Source organism: Bombus pascuorum, chromosome 10 (assembly GCF_905332965.1).
Source record: "Bombus pascuorum chromosome 10, iyBomPasc1.1, whole genome shotgun sequence".
In the NCBI taxonomy this organism is placed as follows: Eukaryota; Metazoa; Arthropoda; class Insecta; order Hymenoptera; family Apidae; genus Bombus; species Bombus pascuorum.
The window spans coordinates 13,150,664-13,168,102 of NC_083497.1; the positions used below are offsets into that span (position 1 = coordinate 13,150,664).

Here is a 17,439-nt window from a genome sequence, read left to right on the forward strand (position 1 = left end):
TGAATGTATGTTAATGGTTGGTATTGTGCGGATGTTGTGCCGTTGCATCGAATGGCTGGGGATTATAATGCTTTTTAATTATACATATATCGAACGATGTTGTAACATCGTGAGGTTCGTTACGACAACCGATCCTATGGTAAAAGTTAGATTTTTATCGAGATAAGTAGGAACAATCCTGTTTGAAAAGAGAAAGCTTGGAAAACAGAGGTTAATTATCATAATGGTGATAGGTTAAAGGGATAACAGGAATCATCGTATCGCTAAATGGCAGTTGTAATAGATTTTGTACAGAGATTAATAGAAGGAGAATATTCATTTTTATGCCAATCCCATAACGCAAATGTTGTGTAATCTTTTACAATACGGACGATTTTAGGTACAAATTTGTATCTTTGCGATTCGATATTACACGTTTTATCTATTTTCCGATTTAGATCTTGACAATTTCTAAAAGAGGAGAAAAGAAAACGACACTTGTAAGAAAGCAGAACAGGAACCTTTACCAGGCGTGCACTTGCTAAACGGAAGATCGAAATCAAAGAAGCCTTGGGCCGCACTGCTGGACTCGGAGCTGAAGCACGCTAGAGGGGGTAGCAATTCCAATCACTCGGGGATGGAACGCGTATCGATCGATCGATCGACGAATACCACGTGCTCCGCGACTGCAACTGTAGGTGGTAGTCGGGAGCACCACCCACGAAGTAGCTACTTAGCATGCACGACCAGCTAGAAGGTAGCTACCTACCTATCTGACAAGGTTAACTAATACAACTTCCCTGGTCGAGCAGATACTCTTTTGATTGCAAGCGCGTTGATGAATCGATGGAATAAATGCGATTTCTAACGATCAGTCGCTACTGAAAGATATTTTTCGTTAGGGAATATGTTAGGCGAGAAAAAGAGAAGAAAACAGAGATCCGGAAGAATCCGAATATTCGAAAATTCAAAGACTCAAAAATCCAAAGAATCCAAGCGCTCGTTTTTAGTAAGATACGCGAGCTATTAAAACGATTAATCACCCGCGAGGAAATAATGCAAAGCAACCTGCAACACGAATGCAAATGAGAGGAAACCAAATAGAAACAATGATGATCGGACAATTTACAACGTTTACACGCGCAGCTATCGACGAATCGCTAATTAAATCAGTGCGATAACCTAACAGAAACGAGCTGTCGTTACGGATCGATTTAATTGGTCTTTGGTCAGCGGTATGTATTATTCCACGTTGGTAGACCGGTACGTCGAGCCACGTCAAAACGTTGAAAATGAGAAAACCTCGCAGCGGGGCACCTGCTACCGAGCTTTCCATACTTCCGACCGTGACTTTTTTCTCGGTCCACGCGCTCCAGCGGATTGGAAGCCGGTCGCTTCAGCGGACGCTCAGCATGGGGTGGCTTCGTGCGAGCACCACGACAGTGAAATTGCGCGATTACTCGTTTTCTTGGTGTTTCAACGTCGGGGCTCGTCGGAATACCGATATATTAAGTCATAAATTCGCGACTAAGGCCTCGCCGGGGATTAAGGACTGTACTTCGTGCTTGCGAAGTATACCCCTTTTTGCGAAGACAAATTTGGTACCGGCCTGCGTGCAAAAAATTTATTAATAACACTGATCCGTAGGAGAGAAATTTCGTTCCTTTTTTAGTTTACGTTTCATTTAGGTTCGCGAAGTTTCTCCGGGGTTTTCGAAGACAAATTTTACGTCGCTTCGCGTACAACAATTTATTAATAACGTAGGGGTACGTGGTTCCTTTTTTGGCTGCGTTTCGTGGAAGTTGGCGAAACTTCTTTATTTTTGGATTGTTATATGAATGCGAAGATTTATTAATGATATTAAGCGTTAGGGTCGTTGATGGCTCAGGCGGAATTGGATCCTTGAATTTCTTCGTTAAGGATTTTTATTTCCACTGAGAAATTCTTGCGGCGCTTGATTTATCGACGATTGTACGGCGTAGGGGGCGTTAATAAGGGTCCAGAATTTTGTCAACTGGCAAATTGATAACTCTTCTTATTAAAGCACTTTTTCTTACCTCCATATTCTTCTGGAATGAAGTGGAAGCCCCAGTCGAGGCTAAACATTTTAGCAGATCTTTACAAGAGTATTTTAGTAACGTTAATTTATCGAAGGTGTTTTTTAAAGTTAAGACCACAAGAACACTGATATATCTTCACAAGAAGCATTAAGCCGTGTTTTTCATTAATACAGAAAATTTAACTCGCTTTGTTTAGTTTTAATTAACACTTTTCACAAATCTATGTCAGTTTGCTGAAAGTTTCAGCGCACAGCTACACGATTTTCCTGAAATCGATTATCTTCGCTGAAACTCCCGATATCCTCAAACTTTCCTACCAAAATCAAATATCTCCCGCAAAATGCAAACTACGCGCGTATCATATGCCAATCAACGACACTGTACAAAGTACAGTCTCAAACCATACGCGCTATCGGGTCTTTCGATAATCATCTAGAAACGTTCGATCACCTGATCATCTCGAAACAAAAGATCTTGCCATAAATACCAGCCGCTCTTCGCAACATGTAAACCCAATATACGCTGGTTACAGCACGGATTACCATTTCGCAGTACAACGAAACAACCTTGAAAGACGAAGGCGCGGTCAGACAGGCTCGACAAAAAGACTCAAAGAGGCTTAGAAAAAAACGCGGACGCGGATTTCCCTTTTGCACGTAGAAGCCGATGCTTTCAGAATCGGCGGCGTTTCCTATGGCTGCGTTCCTTTATCACGATGGTTTTGCCACTTTGCCGCTAGAAAGGAACGCGCACTTACCCGCGGATCATAAAACACGTCGTAACCGTACTATTTCGCGCGATCCTGGTCGATAGTCCGCTTTTGCAGACTGGCGGCCTGTGCTCGCCTCGCAGACGAGGCGTGCCGATCCTTCCCCGCATGCAGAACGGGGCTACTGTTTTTCGCGTTAGCGCAACACGCCGTAATGCCACCTTCTATCCGCTGGATTAGATGTTTTCTGGAATCGTGCGGTTTGCTAGAATGATCCGCGACCAGCTCGAATCGATCGCTAGCGATGGGAACAAGTGCGCGTCAAGTAGCTTCGAATTCGATCGGAAAATTTTTGGCCAACGAAATTACACCTTCGAGGAGATTCGAATTTTTCGTGAAAAGAACGTGAGCCGAGCAGTTGCAGGCGCGTACAATAGAATCTTAAGATAATAAATTGACGAACAGGCAGAATGCTATGATGACAGACTGAGCGAAGCGCTTCGCGAACGAAATAACGTTACGGTAGATTAAACTAAATGAAATTAATTATAAATTAAATAATATAGTAGATCGTGGATAGATCGGCAAGCTAGGAAAAGGAACAAAACCTGTGTAGATTGCAGCTATGCTTGGTGAATTCGCATCGAACTTGCTCCCATCGCTATCCGCAGGCAATTCGATTGGGAATTGCTCGGTATTTTAAGTCGGGGCGACTCTTTCGCGGTAAACGGTGGCAGCCGTTTTCCTGCGCTAAACGCGCGGAACGTGTTTGCGAAACGGAACCAGTCGATGGAACGAAATTGGAGATATTCGAGGGCGATTTTGTGGAAGTGCTGCTAGGTATCGATAATGTTCCGTAGCGATGGGTGATTTGTTTTATGAGCGCGGATCCAAGGTATATGGAAGATTGTTTGACGTGGTTTCGGATGATTTGATGTTTCTTGCGGTTTCAACGAATAAAGAAATAAATTGGAACGTTGCCGTGGTTAATTGACTTAATTCTACTACAGTCGAATGATACAATAATAGACGATAAAACGCTTCGATCGATTTCATCGAAGTAATAAAATGGCAGCGAAAAGATACGACGAAATGCTCGTAGCTGGCGACCACAATTGTTTATTTTATCTCGGACACATTTTTATTTTCATTCTAACTAACAGCAATGAAACCGAGTAACTCGTTTCATGAAATCGAAATACTAGGAAGCTTTAGAAAGTAGAAAGCGCGTTTCGAGCGTTCGTCGATGTATTCTGCTCGTAAAAAATGTCCTGTTCGCCCAGCATTCCGACTTCACCGGGCGAACTGGCCGAAGCGTGAAACAAACTGTTCGCGCATTTCTCTATACCGCTTGACCATGAAGAAATAAATCGCGCCACCGCTGCGCCGATCATTCTTTATCCTTTAAACTATGACTCACGAGCCTATACAGTTACTATAGGCGTAACGTAACAATCTACAGCGTGAAAAACTAAGGAATTCCGAAAGAAAGAAGTCATGCAAAATAACGTTGCTACCGAGACAACCTTCCTTTCTGTCGGCAAGCGAGACAGAGAGAGAGAGAGAGAGAGAGAGAGAGAGAGAGAGAGAGAGGGAAAAAATACGTGAACTTTGCCGTTTTTGTAGGTTGTGCAACAACGAGTCGTAGAATTCTAGGGTAAATCAATTCGCGTCGAAGCGTGACTCAAGTGCTATAATTGCGGTAATTGGAATCGAAGAAAAAGAGGTTGATGTTCCAAGTCTACGGATACCAGTCCTGGTTCTGGTTGTTTCAAGTTTTTATCCTCTTTCTTGCGTCGATCAGACTGTTAGAAATTTTAGACGGTTTTTTCGATTCCCGATTAAAGTACAGTTGAATCAAGACATCGAATAGGTAGCACACTATAAACGCAAGGGTGACGTGCTCGACTTATTAAAACTGCTAAAACTAATCTCTAGATTTCGCCATTCCTCGACAACATCTAACAGCGGTTTTACAGTATTTAACGCGTTAACAGTATTTCGAAGATAAAGAGGTAATTACTTCCTGAATTCTTCGTCACTTTATTACACTGCCGAAGGGTTAACACGAACCTCCAAACACCATTCAAGAATCCCATTAACAGTTTCCACGGAACGGTCTCATTATTTACAGGCATTGTTACTGGAAAACGAGGCTCGTTCGCTCGCTCGTTGGTCGAAGTAGCCCATAATCGTTCGCCAAATGAAACACGACCCTTGAACCCGTGGCGAGCCCGTTTTGCACCGGAGGTCGTGAATGAAGAGCGGACTCGTTAGTCGCGATAGTTGCGCGTGATGGATGGAGGATCCGGGGCTTCCTGGTGGACCAAAAGGAGCAGATCAGCGAGAAGAACGAGCACGTGGCGTGGGAGTTCGCGGGGATGGAGCGAAGGGAACGAAGGAGCACGCGTTGTGGGCGGACCTCGGAGAAGGTGGTGGAGGTTCAGGAGGCGGCGTTGGTAGGGGCCGGCGAAGATAAAACCAGAACCTACGAAGGTGAGGCGATTCCAACTTCCTCTCGATCGGAGCACACCGACTTTCTTCGTCACTCGCGTATTACGTGCAATTTTCGCCAAGCATCGAGCTCGGTTCTGACAGGCTGACGTTGAAAACAGCTCGAGAAAGTTGGTTCTGGAATTTTCATTTCATCTTTATACCTTGCTTTTCGAGAATTACGATTTAGGGGGGAAACGGATCGTTCAGGAGAATCGTTCAGCCTCCGGGAAGTACCAACGATTACTATAGAATTATTTCCCAGCCACTGACCCATATTTTTCTTAACGCAGACTATAAAAGTAACGCCACGTGTGACGAATCAGCTATTCGCGCTAAAGTTCCGCAACCATGTAGCCTTGTACAAAATTGATTTTCTTCCAAGCCATATTAGAATTGTCGAGTGGAGCTCGCCATACTTTACCAAGCTATTGAAGTTTGAAAAAATAACGCTAAAAAATCCGACTGATTAAATACGGGCTCTCCTTCCTTTACGCGCAATCCTTTCTTAAATGTCATCCTCGATGGCGTAAAATCAACTTCTCTATTGCTAGCTCGACGTTCCTATACGATCTCCTCGACGATCTCAACATTCTGGAAAAGAACAGGCCGCAGGCAACGCAACGAGCCAATCCTCTAATCACTTTCTCCGACTGCCCTTTGGACGCCGGATTTGCATCGAGTTCGCGGCTGATTGCTCGTCATTAGCGACGCGTGGCCCGCGCCCACGTCGGGTCAACGTCGCCGAGGTAGAAGAGGAGGGCGATCCTTGCTAACGAACCGTGCACCGAGGTCGTTCGTGCGCCACGCGTAATCTACGATATACCTACGCACCTACGCGCTCACGAACACGCGTATAAACATAGTCTGTGCTCGTGATCAACGCGGCGATTCACTCCACGACCATCTCTTGTCTATTTGTTCCTCGATATACGTTGACTTTCCGTAGTTAGACAGATTTGCGATATTGACGATGAAATGGACGACGGAGACTTTAGAAGAAGAAGAAGAAAAAAAAATAGAATTTTGTTATGGCTATGGTTGGATTGCCTCTTATTTTTATTGGCTAAGGTTTCTGTGTTTATGGAGGTAATTACTCGAGACTATATCGAGGAACTGGATGGGGGTACCGAAGCACTGCGATCGTAATCTGAGAAGCCTATAAAATCTCCTTCTCCGTGTAAAAAGTTTACGAATTTAATAGAGTTGTCGAGACGAAAGAAATAAAATTAATTATCGAGATTTGGAATAGATAACGAAAAATGTATGGAGATGACAATCGAAGCAGTGTCAGTATTTGGTGTTCCACTTGTCGTCCTATGGTTATTCGAGAATCAAGCAAGCTTTCTACGCGTGGTCGTAACAAATACAGAGAATTGCCAAACATTCGTCAACATTCCAAATACCGCAGTGAAAGAAACGAACAAAATTTCCATTCCTTTCGTGTAGGAAGCGTCCTCGGTAATGTCGATAACGTCTAAGCGCAACGCTGCTCGTAGAAATGGCAAACGAGCGAGTGCAGAACAACGGTAACAAAATAAATCAAGGGCCAAGGACGCAATTACTGTTTTTTTAAGAATCTAACTTGCCCGGGAGCGAAGCATCCTTCGTGAAAGGAGACTTAATGGAAAGGGTTTGGGCCTCGGGTAAAAATCATCGGAATACCGATCGTAACACTCGGTTCGACCGATTTTTCCTCGTGTTCGTCCCACTCGCGCTTTAAACCGTGTCGTTAATCACAGAGGTTGATGCGTTAGCGAAACAGGAAGAAGCAGGTAATTGCACGAAGAATCGAAGCGAAATTCTTTCTAGTGGCGAAACGAGAAGCAACCAGCCAACAGATTATCCAGCCACGACACAATAATGAAGCTCTTTCGATGTGCAACTAGCGTTTATCTAAGATCGGTTTATAAAGCCGGCAAAACGACCGACACGCTACTCGACAGATAACAGTATTAATCATACCCCTGAATGGACTGCTTGATTATCCATCAGTCTCGTTTTATTTACGATTACGCGATATCGCCGCTTGCGTCTGTAATTAAACATGTAATCCGCTCTCTAAGCGTCGATTACATTTACAACATCCGATACAGATTCGCAGCGATGCGTTCCGTGGTTCCACGCCAAGATTATCGATAACGATAGAAAGCGAGAGTGCCGCTGAGATAATGTCTCCGCGATTTAAAATTCAAGCAGCGGAAACGTCCAAGTACGATTGCGATTATCTTGCGAATAATTTTCGCACGTACGCTGAAACTCTCATTTTTTTGATACAGAGAACTTCCAAAAGGAAGATTCCATTTCTTTCTACCGGAGTGAGAAGAAAATTTTGACCGTAACTTCTAGCAGGAATGTAATTAACTGAAATTCTTATTTCGCTACTTAGAGATTTCATTTCCTAAGCGTGCGAAATCGATTTTGTTATTGATTAGAGAATCTTTCAAGTTCAAACTTGGAAGAAAGAATTTTTGCACGAAGTTGAAAAGACACGTAACGCCGTTATCCGGAGATACGGCAATTTGTCTGGACAAAGGCTCGGAGAAGAAACGATTTTCTGGCCAGCAAAGTCGATTTCTTTCTTAATGGACGCGAGGGTTACGTACTGCCTCGCGATAAAGCGGCTTTACTGCCGATATCCGGAATAATTTATTGTCATTACATTCATCATGCTGACTGTAATGCGCGACACTCGCGTTCGAAGAGAAAGCACTGCATCTGGAGTAACGTTACTAGGTACTAACGCCGATTTACGAGCGACATTTGTCCATGCGTTTAACAGACGCCATCGACGAGCATCGGACGACAATTTCACCGGTAATTTATCCATCGAATTGAAAGCCAGGCGCGTGAACATTTTCGTGACTTTTAACGGCGACGTTTTATAACGAAACGACAAGTTTCGAATAACAAACTTAGCGAGAAACTTTCAATACAAAAAAGGCTAGAAATCCGTGGAGTCTGGAATACGAGTCGCATCGCTTGTTTTTGTATCGTTAATCGTGAGAGATAAGGGGAAAAAGTAAGTTAGAAATTAGAAATATTTCGTCAGCTGATAGGAATTGCGTAACACGTGCGTATCAACGAAATAGGGCGATAAAGAAACCAAAGCGATGAAAAAATTTTATTACGGATATTTAGCTATTTGATTTTTCGATTGTTCGTGATTCATCGACTGTTGGGACTTGGTATTTCATAGTCGTGTATGCAAAATGCAACGTATTAAAAATTTACCTTTTTTTTCCCCCAAAAGCTCTACCTCTTTCGAGTATTGAAAATTCAACGTATGAAACGCGTATACTTATCGGTATATAATTTACTAGGAAAATGTCAAACTTGACATATTACAGGTTGCAAAACGGTAACACGCAGATATCCAAATTACGAACGACCTTTGAAAGTTGTTTATTGACTACGAACCAGTTGCGATAGAATGTCACCAAACCGCGAAGAAAAACATCGAGACAATATTACGTATTCCATTGCGCCAATCTACCTATCAATCTACATAATCCCCACTCTTATCAAACACATTCCCATATTGCCTTTCCACGCGTTCGTCTATCCAGAAACAGCGGACGAGTAAAATCAATTCACCATCCGGCCGAGCTGAGGTCGCGTGACACAAAGAAGCAAGGCAGCCGGAGGCGCGTAGCCGAGCGGACGCGGTCACACGCCACGAACAACAGGCTCCATCAGCGTGGCCGGCCGTTGTAAAGATCGAATCAATGCGTCGTTACACCGTGTCACGAGGCCACGTTGCACGCCGCTGCATGCGTCTGCACCAGATGCACTTGCACACTCGCTAATCTCTACCGCTACCAAAACATAAACGATGCCAAACTTGCGCGTCGTTAAACTGCTATCCTCGCTAAACTGTGTCAAGGTCTGTAATCACATTTCACAAGAACGAAACTTTTATCGCCACTTTGTTGCACTCCGTTCTTTTCCTCTTCTTCTTTCTATATTTAAGTTGATATCATTGGACGCACCGATTAGAAACACCGATAGGAATTTTTTGGAAGAAACGCAAGACGACACCGCGGGTACACCGCGAGACCCGAAGCGGAGTCGAACACGAAGTAGAAGCGAGTTCTAGGTACGACTGGTAGGGGTCTGTACGGGGTCTCGAGAAGAGCTGGAAGGGGATAAGGTCGAAGGTCAGGGCTATGCCGTACGACCCGTGACCCATGACCCTCTCGATCCCTCCGACCCGGCCGACCCTGCCTCCCCTCTCCCAGACTGTTCTTTCTTCCTCCGCGTCCGCATCTCTCCGCGGCTTCTTCTGTGCCGTTTCGACGCCGCCAGACGCGTCGCCATCTCTTCCTCCCTCTTCTTTTCTTTCTTTGCTGTATTACGGATGGCACGTTTCCGTGGGAATCATCTTTTGATCGAGGAATCTTTACTATATAGCGTATACACGCGATGAAGTATACAACAGCTGTGCTTAGTAGTTAAGATAGAGTAGTAAAAATAAATCTTTGCTGTATCTTTAGTGCTCGGTATGAAAAGAGTATATGTTTTTAAGATCGTTATGTAGTAACTATCAGGTGCGATGGAACTTGTGTTAAAAATAGAAAATACATTGAATTACGGCTAACGAGAATATCGTTGAATACATTGATAGCGTTGCAAATAACCCAAACGTAGAATGTAATTCTCAATGTGATAATACGTACACGTGTGCGTATCAAGACTTCTTCCAATCTTACGTGTTCGTGTTTCTTCCTTTTCGTTCTACGGTAGATGGAAGAAAATATAGACGAGTTTCTATGCTTTCGAACTCTTTGATTTCACGAAACGTTCGTAGATGTAATTTCTACGCAGAGCGTTTCGTAAATTACGATTTACATTTTTGACGAATTCAGCGAGTGCCTTTGCGAAGTAGACGCATCGAGAAACGCGGTTTTTCTTACGATTCGATCTCGTTGTAAAACATCCGCCTTGCTTCGACGAGGAAGCAGATATCGTGTAATAATACGAATGTGTGATGTTATAAAAATTAATAGCGTGTCTAAGTAACATATTTTTCTTCGGTAACTGTTACGTTAAAAGAGGAAATTACCATGTTTACGCTGGTCATGCCCGGTATCCTGTTTCCTGACACACTACCTTTCTAATTAAAAAGGTGATGTGATAATTTTTGTAATGAATTTTAATTCAATTTTAATTCACGCAAGAAATGAATTCTGTGGTATTGTGTATGAATGTTACGTAAACCGCGATAGGAATCTATAGATGTAAAGGGCGGATGTGTATCTCTGGCGAAAGAGTTAAATATGGCAAGCTAAGTGAGGATACAGTCGAGTTTCTTCTTCTCTTCGTGACTGCATTTCTTTTTTCCAAGTGACCGCTCACCGTGAGATTCTTCGCTTCTGGAAAAATGGCGAAACGTGATCTCTGTTTCCTCTGTGAGAAGCCCGAGCTTTCTGCTTATTCTGCATTTTTCCCGGACGAGGATACGGAACACTGGATCACGAATCATACTTGCAGACATACATATGATTGTAACGCTCTCTCGTCCGCTTATTTCTCCATGAATAATTTCTATTAAAACTTTGCTCCTTGAAAGTTTTCGCGATACGAGCGATCGCCAATCCCAGTAACTTTCTTCCCACCTTTTTTTTTTTTCTTTTTATTATTAGTATTTTCATCATTTCGCACGTAGCGTACAAAATATTCTGTATTTTTATCTTATCACGTCAATGATAGAAGAAAGTGTCGAGTACTACGTAACACGTGTCAAGTATTAGAATACAATGGATTTCTACAATATTTCCTTCTTAAAATATTAAACTTTTATCGATTCAGCTGAAGTCTAAATGTGAATTAAAGTTCACAAAAGCCACGGCCATAATGATATTCGTTCTTAATAGATTCAAAATTTATAATGCAAAATGTATACCAAACTGTTTATACTATAAATTTTGAATAAAATGGAATCGCTGAAAAATTCAATTGAATCGCGCACGAAGTTTCATTTGCGAAAGCAACATTTCATATGCACCGACCTAATACGATATATACCTAATATACAGAGAGTCCAAGAGTGAAACACGCGAAGTAAAAGAATCGTAGCGGAGGAACGTGATATTTTCGCAGCGATCGAGCCTCTGTATCCGCTGGTTTTAAGAGCGTTTCAGTGTCCAGCCGCGCGCATAAAAGCGAGCCACTTAATATGGATGTGTGCGGAAGACCCGCATCGGACCTCTGAACCATGACCCCTGCATCGGGACCATCAGCCAACCGGCTGCCTCGAACGCAACAAGAATTCCACGTTACGCGGACGAACGTGTCCAATTACCGTGCACGCACAACACACTGCATCCTCGTTTCCCCGACTGATTTTATTTCGTTTACGAACCAGCCGAATTACCAATCGACGAGTCAATCAATTCCCGTTGCATCTCTCTAACGAACTCTGAAAGCGAAGCTGAATAGATCGCAGCTTATGTAGTGCGTGTTGTTGCTGCTTTTCCTTCGTTTCTAAAGAATTTTGTTTCATATCGAAGAATACAATGGTACGATCGTTGTCGACAGAATCGGCACATGACGACAATTTAGAAGAATAGGAGGTTGAACGTGCGTTTAACAAATGGACTGTTTGTGCGATATTTCGGTCATGCGAGGATGATGATAAAAGGAAAGTAACAATAAAGCGGCCAAGTACATAGAATTTTTCATTACGCAAAAAATAATATTCCAGAAATAGAAACGTAACCATCTTTCGAAGGAAATCACGGAATCTAATAGCACGCGGTGTTTCGCAACTACGATATTACGATCGCCATTCGATCGAACTTATTCCAGATTATACGACTATCGTCGACTTGAACGTACTCGCCCTTCGAACCTAGTCCATATAACTCTTCAAGCAACTTCGTTCCACGCACTGAACAAACAGACAGGCAATTTCACGGAACCGATTCCATCGGCATCAACGCAATCGAAATCGGTTTACGATCGCGTCTTTATTGCCTCTCGCAGATCGAAATCGCACTTTCGTGCCGCACGTGTCGCGCAAAAGGTCGCATCTCGCGAGATGTCTTTACGTAACGCGGCTAATAATACGTGTTCGACTGACTTTAGGAAGCCGTCAACACCGCGAAATGGGAACATCGAGCATCGTCGACAGGTCCGTTGCGTTAAATCGACGCCGTACGTGCAAAAAGACGGAAACACGTACAGACTGTTTCATAAGTATAGGGACACCCGCTGGTCTTACAGGAAACATGGCAATTAATCTAGATTATCAGCGAAATGATTAATCGAGCAGAAATTTACGCTCAGGCAAGGTAAAAATACATATGAATTTATGGCAACGTATCATAGAAAAGTTGTGAGAATTAGCTGCAAGAGATAGGGGAGGATATCTCGTTTTCAACGCAAATTCATCAATCCTGTTTTCCGATCAGAGCTAATATATCGTTACGCCATTCATTGTCCATCATTGTCGTCGATTTCCTTCGTAACAGAATTCTGTACGATTCGATTTTGCAGAACGAAATTCGTAGAAATGTAGAGTGACGTCGCTTGGTCCGAAGCTTTGGTTACCTCGCATTTCAAGGCAAGCCAGTAGACGTCTTGTCATGGATCCGGTTACACTCTGAATAGATGCTTGTTTTTGCCGATTTTGTTGAAAAGCTTCTATTCTGAATCTTAACGCTTCAACCTGTTGCAGTAGATGTTACGTACACAGTGGATTCGTTACATTTTATAAACGAAGACAGATGGAACATACGTTTGCGTGAACTTTTCTCGTTGTTTTTAGATGCACGATCGACACGCAAAGTGGGCCACACGTGTTCTGTTACACCCTGTATATACAGAACAAAGGATGAACCAATTTCCAAGGCCGGACACCATCGAGCAGAAATAAATTCACGTATCGCCTCGCACTGTTGCGAACTTTGCCAGTTCTGAACGGGGGTGTACACGTGCACGTGCAGCGGCGGTATAGCACGAAGGAGCGTGCAATCTGGCCGCGTTTCGCCAAAGCTTTGGGACAAAGGTCATCGTGGCTCACGCATCGCGCCGCTGGGAAGCAGCGACGTGACCGATTCGATCGTCTCTACGAGCCTGTTCGAGCAGACTCGCGCGACTCTCTCGTCGCCAACGCGCAGATACCTCGCGTAGATTAAATTCTGAATAAGCCTCGATCGCGATGTGCAGTCTACACCGCCGTGGACGTGGACGGAGGCCGTCAGACGATCGTCGGGGACGAATGGCTTAATCCTTGAGCATTTCTTTCGGCGAGATACGTTTATTTTGTTTGTCGGTAGAGAAGTTATTCCGGAGCGGAGATTCTGCGAATTGCGTTCGAGACCAGCCTTCCGCGTAGCTTCGACAAAAGATATAACTTGAATTTTTAGTTCTGAAATCGTTCGACGGTTCCGAGTTTGGTACTTCAAACTGAACCGCCTTTAGGACTAACGATTTGATCGTAATCGCGATTGTAATAGTGATTTTGAGCGAATTGCAACCAAATCACTCTTGTAAGATTTACCAAAGGTTTAACTTTGACGACGTTACCGTAAGTCTCGTTATACTTTCGTTTTCTTGTTCTAGTGCGAGAAAGTAGTTCGAGTCCGTTCCTAGTCAGACGTCTTGCAATCTATCGAAAAGCAAAATTTCGTACCTTAGCCTTTTGTCTCTATCCGGCTACTATTCTCGCTTCGTTGCAATAGTTAAATGCCAATTATACTTTTCCTTCGAGTTGAGATGAAACGAAAGAGAAAAAGCCTCCGTGTATATTCAACCCTTTACCTAACTTTTAAACGAGGCCTTTCGTTTGACGCATGGAATGTACAGTCTCCTCGAACGATTCATTTACCAACCACCTATAAGTACCATTATCAATTATTCGCGACGCAGATTTGCATCTCTGTGTGCTCCAGCTTAATTAATTTCCATGTACCGATAATTAATACGGTTCCATATGCGATATTAAAGCTTAACCTCCGACAAAACCCAATCAACCAATCAACATGGCCAAAGAGACCAGGAAAAAAGACGGAACCAAATCAAAGAAGAGAAAACTACCACGCCTCCACAACCCTTTAATAATCGAAACGCGCAGGATCCGATCAAAACAAATGGATCACCGTGCAAATTCCTATAAACATCGAAACAGAACGGTTCGAGCCAGCCACCCTGTATTTCCATCGTTCGATTTAACACGCGAGATCTCACGCAGAGTTGTCGTTGTCGTAATTGTCGTTGATTTCTCAGCACGAGAGACGTGCCAGAAGAAACTGGCCAAATAAATCAAACATCCAAACCGAGAGAAGTAAACGACTAATAAAGACAAAAAGAAGAAGAAAAGAAGAACCAATGGAAAGAATTAAAGAGGGTAAAAGACCAAGAGAGAAATAAAATCGGATTTAGAGAAGTAGAATTTCGACGAACGATCACGGCATATCGATATTTATCGCGACCAAGTCGGTATGTAAACGACCGAAAGGCACAGTCTCTCTCGTTAATCATACACACGGTGGCTAGCACGTAACCGTGGCCGGTCTACGAATTGATGATTCCTAATTAAGGGCCAGCGGCGCAATTAATGAGACGCGCGCTTTTAATTGCGGCGATCAATAAGAGGAACGGCTCAGAGCCCACGGGATCTCGGTGTCGCCCGATAAATGCTCTCGTGATACCGTATACGTGTGTACGTGGCCACGCGGATCGATTTCATACGATCTTGGTCCCGAGTTCTCCTCTCGCTCTCTTTCGCCGCCGGAATTTCGCAAATCGACTTCCGTCCACGCCGCTCGTTAATTACGCGCCCTCTACTTTTAATCCGAACCACGGCGTGATCGCGGAATCAGATAAGGTCCCGATTTCGCCGGATTCAAATAACACTTTCGGGGAATCATCGGCGATTCTCTTGGATCGATCCTTTAGGGTGTCGAGACTCGGGGTGATGAGTATAATTTTTATTTTTATTTTTTTTTTTTTATATTTTATTTTGGTTATTTTACAATTTGTCCTTATGGACATTTGGTAAAGTGTTATATCTTGTTGGTGAAGAAAAAAAAAAATAAAAATAAAAGCATGTGGGCGGCTACCCCCAGCGGGGTGCCAGCTTCGTTTTTTTTCTAAGTTATATCTTTTATGAGGTCTATTGGGTGTTTCCTTTTTAGTCTTCTTGCGATATTTGTTGTGTTGCACGTTTCAGCTGCTAGCTGGTTCGGGTGTGTTTCTATTCTTACTCTGTATCTTGTTGCGAATCTAGTAATCTCTTCCTTGACCGTTGGTATTCCCAGGTCTTTCCGTATGTCCTCGTTTCTAACGTACCATGGGGCGTTTACCATTGTTCTAAGGATTTTTATTTTTTTTTATGGAATATCACAGTTTCGGAGAGAAAATGATTATCGTCGTCGTGATTTCCTTTTTCACGATGGTGATTGATTGTTTGAAGATAGAAGACAGATCTTACTGTTAATGCAGACTAAAGAACATAAGAACAGATAGAAAGGAGAGGAGCATAATCCAGAAACGAGATATGGAAGATATACGCAATTGTCATTCATTAACTCGACAAATAATTATTCATCGTTCGAAGAATTTTCCAACCACCCACATTTCCAATGCTTCGTCCTCTAATAAGGAGCCACCGAAATTGAATCGTATTAACTTTAATCCTTCGTTAAAAATTGACCATACACGACGTCGGTTAATCGTTGCACGCTCGCGCCTTGCAAACGAATCGTCGACAGAAACAATTACAATTACTCACCGATGCGAGATTCTTAATTACGTAGCTTCTAAAATAACTAAAAACTCGATCTGGCTCGTAATTGAAATCCAGTTTCTTCGATTTATGTATTTTCGCAAAAATTCACGGTCGACATATGGCGTCGAAGCGAGGCGAATGATTATAACAAGGTGGCGAAAATAAACGACACGGTCGAGCGGACGCGTTCATTAAAACCAGCCTGAAACCACGCGGACGCGTAAATCAAACGAGCACAGAAGCGTTCGTACATTGCCGTTGGAACTTCTCAATTTGACTTCCGTTCCAAGTGCTCGATAATTGCGGTTCCTTAAGAGGTGAGACGAAGACAACGCATCCGGCGCACACGACTCGCGTTTTCTTAATTGGATCGCTATAGGCCGGATCCAACGAATATGCGCGATTAAACTTGGTGACTGGACGTGCCATGGATTGTCCCAGGAATACCAATTACTTCGATTTTTATCAGATTTTCAAACATTCTGAAATAACCACGCGGACAAGTTTTATGGATGTTAAGAAAATACCGATGGAAAAATCGCGGTTATTTCATTTAAAGCTACAGGAATTCCAAACGTAATTATTCACAGAATCTGATAGACTGTCTTAAATATTTCTAATTGATAGAATTTCACAGCCTAAGTAAAGAAAAAAGGAGCTTATTCCAGGCAGAAAAATTGTCATAGCCTGGATCTCTTCTCGCAAGAATATCTTTGGAAATGCGAACTAGCTGACTTGACGACAAAAATTGTATCAATTTCCCATGTACAACATCCATTTGACATCGTGAAACACATTGAAGCAGAAACGCGAACAAAACTTGTTGAAGTGATCGCCACTTCTAAGAAAACTCTACATCTGGTCTTCGGTTTTCTCAAGCGCTGAGGTCATCGATAGCGCATAGACAAAAGAATGCGTCGATGACAGACCATAAGCGGTACACGTGCGACGTTGGTTTCGGGGGTTCTTTTAGTCTCAGGGTAACATTACTAGCGTGAGGATCTGGACCAGCTTACATTGTATTCCACACTTTGTAATATTCACAATATACATACTTACAATACCTTACAATTTACCCACGCGTTTCTTTAATTCCACATACACCGAATAACCTTAACAAAACTGAATCGTACTATGACAAAATTTACGATATAAATTCGCTCCATAGATTAATCCTTAGCTTCTATGATTTGAAGACAATCAAAGAGTTCAATCGTAAAGAACAGACACAATTACCAGGATCAGACGAGGCACGTTCGATCGGCACACGCGTACATAGTGGACAGTGTTCCTCCTGTTAAATATGACATCTGTAGTGCGAGGCTATCGACAATTCGCATGATCACAGAGTGCCCTATACGAGTATGCGATAAAGAAAGGAAAAGACAATGTGAAAAACATTCTTATAAATTCGCTTCAAAGATTAATCCTTAGCTTGTATGATTTGAAGACAATCAGAGAGT

General features: G+C 43.0%; 1 protein-coding gene across 2 annotated transcripts in view; it reads right to left on the reverse strand.

Annotated features, from left to right (window-relative positions):
- Positions 1 to 9,973, reverse strand: part of LOC132911088 (uncharacterized) — a 189,481-nt gene extending 179,508 nt beyond the window's left edge. Inside the window, exons 1-2 of one of the 2 annotated variants that reach the window (XM_060967481.1) lie at positions 8,662 to 9,973; positions 2,037 to 2,305 (exon numbers count right to left, since the gene is read on the reverse strand). In XM_060967481.1, coding sequence (XP_060823464.1) covers positions 2,037 to 2,085 — 49 coding nt within the window. In that variant the 5' untranslated portion in view covers positions 2,086 to 2,305; positions 8,662 to 9,973. The remainder of the gene's footprint in view (positions 1 to 2,036; positions 2,306 to 8,661) is intronic. The other variant, XM_060967482.1, reaches the window with a different exon arrangement.
- Positions 9,974 to 17,439: the final 7,466 nt, after the last annotated feature.